This window comes from Olea europaea, unplaced genomic scaffold, assembly GCF_002742605.1.
Source record: "Olea europaea var. sylvestris unplaced genomic scaffold, O_europaea_v1 scaffold2077, whole genome shotgun sequence".
NCBI classification, from domain to species: Eukaryota; Viridiplantae; Streptophyta; class Magnoliopsida; order Lamiales; family Oleaceae; genus Olea; species Olea europaea.
Window position 1 is genome coordinate 235,561 of NW_019238692.1, and position 12,166 is coordinate 247,726.

Consider the following 12,166-nt stretch of genomic DNA (forward strand, 5'->3'; position numbering starts at 1 on the left):
GGGGGGGGGGGGGGGTGAAATCCAAATTTTCTTCTTCTTCTTCATATATATATATATATATTTTTTTTTTGGCTTAACATAAAATGATTATGTAATTTTCAATTCATTGAATATCCACGGTGATGAGAGGCACTTGATACTTTTAACGAAATTTTAGGGACAGTGGCTCTATTAGGACCAGAAGACTTCGATTTTAAAGTTGGGATCCATTTGTCTAAAGAAATTTAATGTGAACACAAGTGCACCTTTATGATTAGATTGGTAACACGTGTAATCATGGTTTAAAAGAACTATTCGAGGCTTACGCCTCGAATCCCGCCTCATGTGAGGCTATCATAAAAGGCGTCAAAACCCATATATTTGTGGCCATTTGTGAGGCTTACGCCTTAACCTAGCAAAGCTTATGTCTAACTAAGTTGTTCGTTTGTTTGCCTTGCATTTTTGAAACATTTCGTTATTGGCCTTAGCTTTTTCAGTTTTTTCTTATAATCTAAAATGTTTATAACATTCTTTTAATTTTCTTTTTCTACCATCAAAGAAGGAAAATAGGAAGAAGAATGCTCTGTTGCAATTGGAGTTTGATGACAGAGAATGAAAATAAACTTATAATGAGGATGATGATATAAATGATTCCCTTAAAGATCATATTAGTGGTGATGGTATAAGAATATTTTGAGTAATTTTTTACATGAATAATAATTTGAGAACTTAGGCCCCGTTTGATTGTGTAAAATTTTCCATCGAAAATGGAAAATCAAATCTATTTTCCATCTTTGCCCTGTTTGATACCATTTTTTTCCAGGGAATCCATTTTCTAGCTTGTCTTGGGAAGAAGCAAATTCCAGCTTTTCAAGGAATTGGAATTCCAATTCTGATTTACTGTAGCGATTTTTTATTTATTTTTCAATGAAAACGAATTGTAAAAATTATTGTAAAAAAAAATTTCTCTTTACTTGACAATTTTCATGTAAAACGAAACCAAACGAGAACCAAAAAATAGATGATTTTCTAGAAATAATTTTATTTTATTTTATTTATTTATTATTATTATTTTTTTTTTGGTTTTGGCAATAGAAACAAATTTCATTTCCAATACTAATAAATTTCATCAATTTAATTGACAATTTTCATGTAAAATAAAGTCAAACGAATATTAAAAAACACTTTTATTTCAACATTTTTCACATGAAAAATTATACCAATCAAACATAATAATTTACAATTTTCAGGAATTCGTTTTTTAGGCAATTCAATTTCATCTTTGCAATCAAACGGACCCTTATTGTTTTCTCTTTTATTGATCTGTTTTATATTTTTGTTAGTTAGACTTCTAATATTGTTATACCTTTATTATGAATTTTTGAAAGGTTCATGGTATGTTATGAGCATATTTTTGTGTTTTTTATATTTTTTTGATTTATTTATTGTTCTATCGCTTACGTCTCACTGCACGGAGGTATAATGCTTTTGTACCTGATTAAGCCTTTTTAGACATTGGGTGTAATTTCTTTATTCTTGTACTCTTTAAGCTTTTTTTAAAAACAGGATGTTGGATAAACAAATCAGTATATTGTATAAAATTATTTCCTTATCGAAATTCACTGTACAGCTTCCCAACATATTTATACTTATAAGCAACCACAAGCAACAAATAACGAACATCATTCAACCAACGGCAATAGCAATTATTCAATTGCTAAACTAAACAAGGATTCAATTTTTGGTTTTTCACCTTTCTCCTCAAGCCAAATTGGCGGGGATGAGATTCTTAATAAAATTGTCCAATCCAATGAGTTGACATTATAAATTAGGAACATGACCAATTTTTAACATTACCTTTTATCTTAATGACTGACAATTGGCTGTTCTTCTTTAGCCAACTTGAAAAAAGAAAATAGGTTGTGAAATTTTTTTAGGTAGCCTCTAGGAGTAGACTAGTTCAAGCCTTAATATACCGACAAGTAGCATTCAAGGTATAAACTTCGAGGCTTTTAATGAAAACCTCAAGTAAGGTGCAACTTGAGGCGTAAGCCTCAGAAGTTTTTTAAACCTCAGGAAAGTAAATTCGTATATTACTACTCTCAAATCAATCATGAAAAGTATATTCTTTACCCTTCGTTGTCCCTAGTAGTCCCTCTTCTTGTCGGTAATGGAGTTCTCAAACTTTCAGTTTGTTTTCAAGCTGGATCTATCTTTAACAGTTATTAGTGTTGGACCGTTGACTGATCAAAGCCCTTAAGCTGTTAGTCATCACGATGCTGCCATTTTTAATCTGATCTGCACTTTCGCATCTCCTTAGCTTCTTTTTTAGGATTTTACTAGTTGGTTTCTCCATTTAGTAAATTCTTGCATTTCTTTGTAATCAGGCCCAGATATGCGTTTGGATTACATTGTGATGAGATCTAAAACCTTACATTCATATTCTTAAGTTTTTGGCTTGTGCTGCAGGTGTTTTCACAGAACTTATACAGCAGATGCAAGTTAAAGGTGTGCAGGTACTATTGAGATTCCTAGTGTGTGAGGATTCCGAGTTGGGTTTCTTTTTCCCTTGTGGGGAATAAGTTTATGACTTTTGGTTTTCCCAACCTCATATGTATAACATCATATGAAATATAACCAGTTGAAGCTTGTTCAAATTGTATGCTAGCAGTAAAATTGGTATCTGACAAAGTGGTAATTGTATGATTTTCCAAAAATTTGCTAAACCAGCAATTTGGGAATATTCTTATCTATGCCTTCCCCCCCATTTGATCATCATGAAGCAGAATATTGAAAAAAAAATTAGCAAGCCCCTGTTTGGTGGGGATTGAACTAGATTTTTAGTAGATTTTGATAAAAGTTGATGGAATGAGTAACCTAAAAGTTGTAGGGCCCATAAAATATGTGGTTGAATTAATTGTTGATTTGACTTATATTAAAATCTAGATTTTGATCATCACCAAACAGGGACAGTAAGACTGTTGCTCTCCCTTTTCTTTCTTAGCTGTTTAAATTAAAAAAAATGCTTCAATGTATCGTAGTTCCAGTAGCATCAGTTTAGTATGGTGAAATTTATCGATGAAGTAATCTAAGAAGAGTGGTCCTAGCTTACTACAATGTTTGCCAGGTCAAATCAACCACGTTGTTAATTCAAATTATAGAAACTTGCATGCTAATAATAATGTTACCATTTATGTTGATTATTTTCAGGTTGTGGCATGTAAAAAGTTTGATGTTAGTCTGTGCTGACTTCATGATGTTTAGCATACGCTTGATATGTGCTTGTCAATGTGTCAATTTATGGCTGGTATAACATTCTTCTTATATTCATTTTACCACTGAAATGAACAATAGCAGAAAGAACATTTTCTTCGGGTGACGTCTGCTGTTTCTTTTCCAAATAAAACAGAAAATAAAAAAAAATAAAAAATCATCAATCATGTTCTCTAGTGAAGTATACTTCACCAATCTTAGCCCTCCATCCACCAATAGAATGCTTTCATATCATCTTTTGGTTTGTTTCCTTTTCATTAAATAGAAAATTTGTTTGACATGTCCCCCAAACTACCATTTGTAAAGAATCTGCACAACCCATTGAAAAAATCAATTTCACCCATGATCCCATACACAATTATGTACCTGGTACTGGTACCACCTCCATGCCAACACATTGTTAATGTCAACAGTCATGATCTCACTATTGCTGTCTCCGGCTCCCTTCTAAGCCTCCAACACCTTCAAATCCATAGTTGATTGAACTATTCAACTCAAAAATTAAGTGCCAGTAATCATTAAATCATAGAACTCATTGCCGATGACTGGAAGCTGCTTCCCCAGGATGGAAATGGAAGAAAAACGATGACCTCATCTAACGAAAAATGAAGGTTTCAATAATAAAGTAATTCTAGTCTCTTTGAACCCAGTTTATACGAATTATTTGAAACTTTAGATTTAATAACCTAATGTACTATTTTAGGGTAATTAAATGAATAAACCAAGAAACATAGGAATAATTACCATTAATCTAAGATATTATTTTAATGACCAAGATTATTTGTTGTAAGTTCATTGAATTTTCATTAATTTTCTGAATTTCTATAATTTCACATGATTTCTTCATTTTTACATGTAAATACAAATATACCATAAAAAATATATATTATGTATTATAAATGCAAAAGAGAAGTTGGACTCTCTCTCTCTCTCTGAAAATTTTACAACCAAGGGGAAGAGGGTTAGGCAATTACTGGACGAGCATAGAGAAAAAAGTTGAAAACATTATGCGTGGAGATGGCATGCGGATTTTGGTGCCTTGTGTAACTCAAGGGAAATATCTCTGAACCAGCCTGAGCATGTTTGGTTTGTTGATAGTTTAGCTATTCTGAAGCTAGATGTAGATGGAAGATTCCTCAGTTCGGGTCAATAATATGATTTAAAGAAGATATAAAGCTCTATTATGAGTATTATCTTCTCCCTTTTGTTCTGCTGCTTTTTACCTTTTTCTCTTCCCTTTTTGTTGTTCTGTTGTGCATACGGTCACACGGGTTCCGCAGTAGTTGATTGGGTTATTTTTATTTGCTGCCTTTTTTCTTCTGTAGTTTTCCTTTGCTACTGTTTTGAATAAAAGATCATGTTTGCTCACTCGATTATGTGATGCGCAAGCAGGTTGAGGAGTTGTATTCACTGGATCTTGATTCTCTAAACAACCTAAGGTAAATCCGTTAATACACCTCCTGTTGTCTAATTTATTTTGCACTTGCTCACATCTTTGGATTTTTCTCTTTCTATTTCACAATTTACAGACCTATATATGGCCTAATATTTCTTTTCAAATGGCGTCCCGGTGAAAAGGACGATCGACTTGTGATTAAGGATCCAAACCCAAACTTGTTTTTTGCCAGCCAGGTCAGTTTCCCTGACAATTGTATCTGCTGGATGAATAAATGAAATTCTGAACCACAGTAATATTACTGATTTATTATGATTACAGGTGATCAATAATGCATGTGCAACGCAAGCAATCCTGTCAATTCTGATGAACAGTCCCGATGTTGACATTGGCCCGGAGCTGTCGGCACTGAAAGAATTCACCAAAAATTTTCCACCTGAGCTTAAAGGTTTGGCTATCAATAACAGTGAAGCAATTCGCACTGCACATAATAGCTTTGCAAGACCCGAGCCATTTGTACCTGAAGAGCAGAAATCTGCTGGAAAAGATGATGATGTCTATCATTTTATAAGCTATATACCTGTTGATGGTGTGCTGTACGAGCTGGACGGATTGAAGGAGGGACCCATCAGCCTTGGGCAGTCTCCGGGTGGGCAAGATGATATTGGCTGGTTACAAATGGTACAGCCTGTGATTCAAGAACGCATAGAGAGGTATTCCCAAAATGAAATACGGTTTAACCTAATGGCAATTATAAAGAACAGGAAAGAGATGTATACAGCCGAGCTCAAAGATCTCCAGAGGAAGAGAGAGAGAATCCTCCAACAACTGGCGGCCTTCCAGTCAGAGAGGATGGTTGATAGCAGTAATGTGGAATCGCTGAACCAAACACTTTCAGAAATCAATGCTGGGATTGAGGCTGCTACTGAGAAAATATTGATTGAGGAAGAAAAGTTCAAGAAATGGAGAACTGAAAATATTCGCCGGAAGCACAATTACATTCCCTTTTTGTTCAACTTTCTGAAGATCCTTGCTGAAAAGAAACAGTTGAGACCTCTCATAGAGAAGGCCAAACAGAAAACAACCGAATCCTAGATTAATCTGTGCACTGCTTAGGTGAAACTTTTGTGAATTTGGAAAATGTTTGCATATTCATCTTAAGATCTGATGTCACTGCCCCTTGTTTATCTTTAATGTATCAAATGGATACAATATGTATTGGACATGACATGTCTACCTAGAAATTTATACAACTTTTGAAGATAACAAAATGCAGTTGTTGTTTTTTATTCCTTTGCTAAAGTAACGATGGGATAATCTTGCCATGCCAGAGATGAAGTATTATGGCATTTTATCTCGTAGGGAGCAATTATTTTTTAATGAATAATGCTATTCATCAGCTATGGCAATGACCAATGATGGTTGTTAAATTGTGCAATGAAGTTGGGATGTAATTTTATGAATTATTCTATGGGTACATAATAATGTACATAATGGTGTCCATTTCCAAAATGGACTCCCGGCGCCACTCCAATAGAATAACTCTAATTTTATTCATCTGATAATGTGTTGCCTGTGATTTCATTGTTACATAGTGCCATTCATCAACACTATTGACCAATTGCATTACACATTTTTGCAGGAACGGATTTTCGAAATTGATTTTGTGAAAAATGATTTTATCGAAGAATGTATAGTTGAAAAGTGAGGAAAACTTATAAATTCATGTACAAAAGTGGGATATATAATTTAAAATGAATTTTAAAAAATCTCTACCGAACATATTCTAAAGTAAAATTACAAAAGTGAAATGGATAAGAATCCATTTTAGCCCCTATTTGAGCCCCGTTATATTAAATTTTATTACATTTCATTTTTCTCTCTCCTATTTTCAACCACACAATTTTCTATAAAATAATATTATATATAAATCGAAAAATTTTCATTCTTTTTTAACAACTCATTTTTCAAAAAAATACTATTCCACCCATTAATTTTTCCACGGGGGGTTTCGTTCATATATGATCCCCATTTTAAATACTCATTTTTGTTCAAACTTATTTTTAATTATAAATTTTGTTGATCCATAATATCCATAAATTCATTCAGATATTTTGTCAGTTTTTATCCAAATTTACTGATTTTTTTCTAAATCAAACATAAGGAAAGAAATTTGCCATTTTTACTTGAGATAAAAAAAAGTTGAATTGCGAACATAAAAGATTGGATAAAAATATTTGTACAAAATTTTGTTGATAAAATATTGTACTCACTCTCATAAAATTTGTGAATCCCATGTGAATTTTAAAAATGTCAGATTCTAGTTGTAAGTATTAAATAAGGAAGTTTGTAAAAAAAATTTGTAAATGATCCGAAAGATTTATTCATTCGGAAAAATACTTTCTTGGAAAAGGTGGGTAGTAAAATGTCTTCTTAACCGCACCCTTTTTCTTTAGTCATTTCGTTTTTCTTTCGATTCAAGCTTCAAGGAAGCCCAAGAAATTATCTGCCATCGACAACTTTAGGTGATTTGGTTTCGGGTTTTCTTTTTCTTTTCCAGTTTTTTTCTTTTTCATATCCAGTTTCTGGGCTGTATGCTTTAAGCTTTCAATTGTTCCTGAAAAGTTTTTGCCGATTATCCTTTGGCTAAGCAGTTGCTTTCTGTATATTTCTCTCCTTTTATTGAATTCTGTTGGATTTCATGTTGTTGGTTAAAGGGTAAAATTAAAATCCGCACTGTGAAAATATTAACTAACATTAAGGGTTCGGCTACTCTCTTAACGAGATTGACCTTTCAATATGGAATTTAATACTCAATAATTGGTGAATGTATGAAACAAATTTGTATTGTCAAAAGACGACTTGATCTTGTTCAGTGAAATGTGTGGTAGGCAGAGAATATAAGGCGGTATTTGAACATATGATTTGTTTTATTAGGTAAACTGATGACACTGTTTATTGCACTCTACGAGATTTATGTCTTCTAAATTTTCAGTTTTTTGTTGCAATAATAAGGAAATGTTTATTATCATGCCAAGTTTTTTATCAAAGATCAATATATGTTTCTCAAACTAGTTGTATATTGCGCACAATTTTTTTTTTTTCAATTAGATTAAGTCATAATCTTTGATGCTTATTTCTCTTTTCTTTTAAAATGTCAACTACTACTATATTAAAGTTCAAATTCTAGGCTTCCACTTTAATTTGATTCATACCTTCAAATGAACAAAGTGGTGAACCATGAATCTTTATCAATTTTGCATTCGCAGATTGATTGTTCCTGCCTCTTCCACTCATGCCAGATGGCTCATTCTGTTTTAAGATCGTTCCTGAGATTCCCGAGTGGTAATAGTTGCAGTTTCAAAAAATCTGCTGCTACCTCATGGGGTTGTTACAACAGGTTTGATCGAAACTATTCAGTCTACCTTTTCATAAGAAATTCAAAACCAAGAGGGTGGTCGGTCATGAGAACTGGTATGCATGAAGCTAAGTTTAAGTTCTCGACTAATTCTGGTTCCAGTTCTTTAAGTAGTAATACCAGTACTTGTGAGACTAATGGTGGTCGAGAGTATCTGATGATGACCGATGATCAGCTAATAAGTCAGTGCGAGATGAATACTTTCAAGTCATCAGGACCAGGAGGACAACACCGTAACAAGCGTGAGTCTGCAGTGCGTCTGAAGCACCTTCCAACCAGTATTATTGCTCAGGTTCATTCACATATCCTAGAATCTCGAATCCGTGTTTTGTTATGGTGTATATGTGTTAATAAATTACAATCTGACAGGCTGTGGAGGATAGATCACAACACAAAAATCGTTCTTCAGCCCTTGCTCGCTTGCGTACGCTTTTAGCTCTTAAAGGTGTGCATTGTCAGCTCTAATCTGCCACTTCTGTCAATTATCAGTGAACCTTATTTTACTTGTAAGGAGAACTAATGCAACTTTCGCTTAAAGTAGTTCAATTTTTCTTCAAGCTAAAGACTAAAGCAGGATATTTCTTTTAAGCCAGTGAGGAATACCGTGGATCTTGATGCATATTTGCCTCCTCCGGAACTTGTGCAAATTCTTCCTGCAAAATCAACTGTAAGGGGATTGTACCAGGGTCATCAAATTGGACCAAATAACCCGAAATTTGTTATGGTATGCCTTCTTATCCTTTCTAGCACTTCTTTTGAGACAATATACTATTTTTATAGTGTTCTATTTATTTCTCAAAACCCCATTTGTTCTGCAGGGAATGCAGGCTTTACTTGACCTAATTTTTGCAGTCGAGGGGTCTGTGGCAGATGCTGCTAAGAAGTTAGGGTACATTAAACTGAATTCCTAATCAATTGTTATGCTCATTTGCTAATGGTAGCCAAGCTCTTCTTGCACAACTCTCTTTTGACTACCAAATTACAGGTTGAGCACTGGGGCATTATCACGGTTGATTTTATCTGATGATTCTCTTCGAATGGCGGTGAATGAATTAAGGGCTAGTAAGGTAAAATTGAGCATCCGACATCTATTCATTTAATTTTGTTGATTCATTGGCTCGGCAATGTGGTACCGGTTTTCTACATTTTAAAAATATTGAAAATGAACTTGAGGAGCTGTGATGACAAATAATAATTATATTCACATGTTTGAGTCTCTTTCTCTCTCTCTCTCCCTCCAAGCGGTACTAATATGCAACAGTTCTGGGACTCTTGTATCTTTTATTTTTTTGGGGTTGGGGGGGATAAATAATCGATTGTATCTAATTATTTCTTTCATCTTAATTTCTTGTTCTGGTGTTCTCTTTAATACTTGAGGATTCCTTGTCCCTAGAACTTTTTCGTCTATGAACAAAACAAAGTTGTAGTTTCTGGGATCAATTATTCATAAAGATGGATTGATGATGTGATGTATGGATTCATATGCAGCGTGGAAAAATATAATTGATGCATGTTTGGGAAGTGTTCATAATCAATTTAGACTATAAATAGTGGTCGATAAATGGGTATTACTTGTGTGGCTGATGGAATGTGTGGATAAAAATTGGTTTTACCTTGAGTATGTGTAAATTCAAACAAGCTTTAGTAAAACATCAAATATGATAAAATAACAAGTTTCATTCCATTAAAACGAATGAAGAAAAATGAGCATAGAAGGAACTGCTTAGAAAAGAATTTCTCTAAAACGAAGTTCTTGTGAATCCAAAAGAACGGTAGAATCATCATAATAATAAATTTACGCATTTACCACCAGCATAGATTGATGCGGTACATATTTGAGGATTGATTTGATAGTTTTGAGCACATTCGACTATGTCCAATAAATGTACCTTTTGTCAAAGACCAAAAAATGCTCTTTAAATAAATGACATTATATCTTGTTCATTAAATATCCCTAGACCAAACGTGTACAAACATTTCTAGTTGGATCCAAAACTTCAACTAAATGAGGTTGTAATGGTGCACCAGCTTTGTATGTTCAATATTCATATTTTTATTTGGATAAAAAGAGGTATTGAATTGTAACTTAGCTTAGGGTAACTAAAAATAGCAAATAACTAGACTAATGGAAATTGCAACTTTCTGATGGAATTCTGCAGGGTATGAAGCCTCTTAAATAGGAATTTCTGGTAGCAGTCAAATGTTTCAGGTACTATTTTCTTTTAATATGTTATTTTTGTCTTCTTATTGATCATTCGCTTGTGTTAGATATATTACATCCCGAGATAATGTCTAGTTGCCAACACTCTAGTAGAGGAAAACAAAGGGCATTTTATGGATAGCTTCTACTTCTGTTTTTTGTAGAAGAACGTTATGAGGAAACCACTTTCGTACCAATTCCTTCTAAGAGCTCTTATAATTAGACAAACCACTTTTAGAAAAATATTTATAAAAAGCCTAAAAGAAGCTACATAGTTTCAAAAGCAGCTTTTGACTTATCAGAAGTCCTGCCAAACGGGCCATAATAAACTAATGTTTGTTTGGCCATAATAAACTAACGTTTGCTCAAAAAGGTGGAAACAAACATAAAGTTTTTATTTGAACTTTTAACATAGCAGCTGCATTTTGTGTCAGGCTACTGACTACTTCATGAATATGGGGTTTCAGCAATTGAATATGCAACATTTGAAGTTTAAAGTATTGCACAAAGACACTGTGATGCCGGATGTATAGGTAGAATTATAGGAGAATGGGAAGGAGGGTGAAGAGAATGAGGGAGAAATAGAAGAAGAGGGGGAGAGGAAGGGGGAGAGGAAGAGGAAGAGAGAAATAGGGGAAGAAAATATCAATTATTCATTCATTCAAAATTTCCATGATTACATCTCATAGCCCCCTTTATATAGGGTTTCAAAGGACCTTAGTCTAGGTAAGAAAATATTATAAAAGCTAATAAATCTAATCATAATAATGTTTCCTATAATAAGATTTAAAACTGGTAACTAAATAAATAAAATCCCTTACAATACTCCATTACACTGGTTTTAAGATTTTTTACGTTTTGTTTACTTAACTTAAATTTCGGATTGGTTCATGAAGTATAAGAATTATCTACTTATGATTGTACTGGAAAATGTTGGTATCATATATTTATTTTGAACAAAGGATTTGTCGATGTTTTACTCGAATCGGTATGAGAATTGAAATATTGTTAAATTTTATCCTCGAATTCGTTTGTGTATCTATCGTTTCTGATTACCACATGAGCCCTGGATTGATGTTAAGTTTTGGGAAGGCAAGTTTTTTTGAATTGCCTATGACAACTGCGTCTTGTGTCTAAGAATTTTTTTGTTTTTATATGCTTTAAATTATTGTTGTAATCCCTGTTCTGTTTTTTGTTATATTTTGATTATCAGAATAAAAACGCTTGTTTGATACCTGCTGGAAGCTGACATGAATTCCCTCGTAAACAGGTCTTTTTCGAAGTTGAAGTAAACGAAGTGGATCATATTATTTTCAGTTTTGTTATTATTCTCCACGAGCGCTTCAGAGATTTACAAGGCAGTTTTTAGAATGCAACTGATAGACAGTTGGAAGGAAATAGGTTCAACTTTTCCTAGTTGACTCCTTTTCCATCTCTAGTTGATTAGCAAGTACTTTTTCCTGTTTGATTATCTTAAATTAATACTGTACAGCATAATGAATTATGGTGACATTGATTTAAGTGAAACAGGGATATATTCATTTGTTAAAATTTCTTGGTTGTATTGGTGTTTTCAGTATTAATACAAGGCTTATAAATAAAATTAGAGTTGTAAAGCGGGTGGCGAGGTGACTGGCCGAGTTGGTCCAGGAAAATGTGATGTCCATGAAAACGACCCTACTAAGCCACAAGTTAGCAAAATCAGTCTTATAAATTCACAAGAAATAGGTTGAGAAGAGGCTATGTTTCTTATTGGCGCATGGGTCGAACACCCAACCATCCCCTCCTGCTCCTCGTAGAAATAGCAACTTATTTCTGAAATAGGTTGTTTTCCGTGAACAAAAGGCTTCTGTAAAACAAGAACACTGCTTACTATCTTACATTAACCTCATACACAAGT

The 12,166-nt window shown here is 33.5% G+C and overlaps 2 protein-coding genes across 3 annotated transcripts in view; both read left to right on the forward strand.

The window, feature by feature from the left end:
• The window catches only part of LOC111379981 (ubiquitin carboxyl-terminal hydrolase 2-like), a 7,116-nt gene extending 1,179 nt beyond the window's left edge, over positions 1–5,937 (forward strand). For both annotated transcript variants that reach the window (XM_023003421.1, XM_023003422.1), the window contains exons 3-6: positions 2,449–2,495; positions 4,645–4,691; positions 4,782–4,884; positions 4,970–5,937. In XM_023003421.1, coding sequence (XP_022859189.1) covers positions 2,449–2,495; positions 4,645–4,691; positions 4,782–4,884; positions 4,970–5,743 — 971 coding nt within the window. In that variant the 3' untranslated portion in view covers positions 5,744–5,937. The remainder of the gene's footprint in view (positions 1–2,448; positions 2,496–4,644; positions 4,692–4,781; positions 4,885–4,969) is intronic.
• An 880-nt stretch (positions 5,938–6,817) lies between these two features.
• LOC111379987 (peptide chain release factor 2) lies at positions 6,818–11,830 on the forward strand. The gene is made up of 8 exons (XM_023003438.1): positions 6,818–7,173; positions 7,918–8,358; positions 8,436–8,511; positions 8,660–8,790; positions 8,885–8,955; positions 9,052–9,133; positions 10,226–10,275; positions 11,537–11,830. The coding sequence occupies exons 2-7, from the start codon at positions 7,951–7,953 to the stop codon at positions 10,244–10,246; spliced, it is 789 nt and encodes a 262-aa protein (XP_022859206.1). The 5' UTR covers positions 6,818–7,173; positions 7,918–7,950; the 3' UTR covers positions 10,247–10,275; positions 11,537–11,830.
• The last annotated feature ends 336 nt before the right edge of the window (positions 11,831–12,166 follow it).

What these genes read in the sequence shown, in the direction of transcription:
- LOC111379987 (XM_023003438.1), top strand. Translation starts at nt 7,951, where the DNA reads ATGGCTCATTCTGTTTTAAGATCGTTCCTGAGATTCCCGAGTGGTAAT. An exon ending in TACGCTTTTAGCTCTTAAAG is followed by an intron (nt 8,512 to 8,659) that starts GTGTGCATTGTC and finishes CTTTTAAGCCAG; the next exon opens with TGAGGAATACCGTGGATCTT. An exon ending in ATGAATTAAGGGCTAGTAAG is followed by an intron (nt 9,134 to 10,225) that starts GTAAAATTGAGC and finishes GGAATTCTGCAG; the next exon opens with GGTATGAAGCCTCTTAAATA.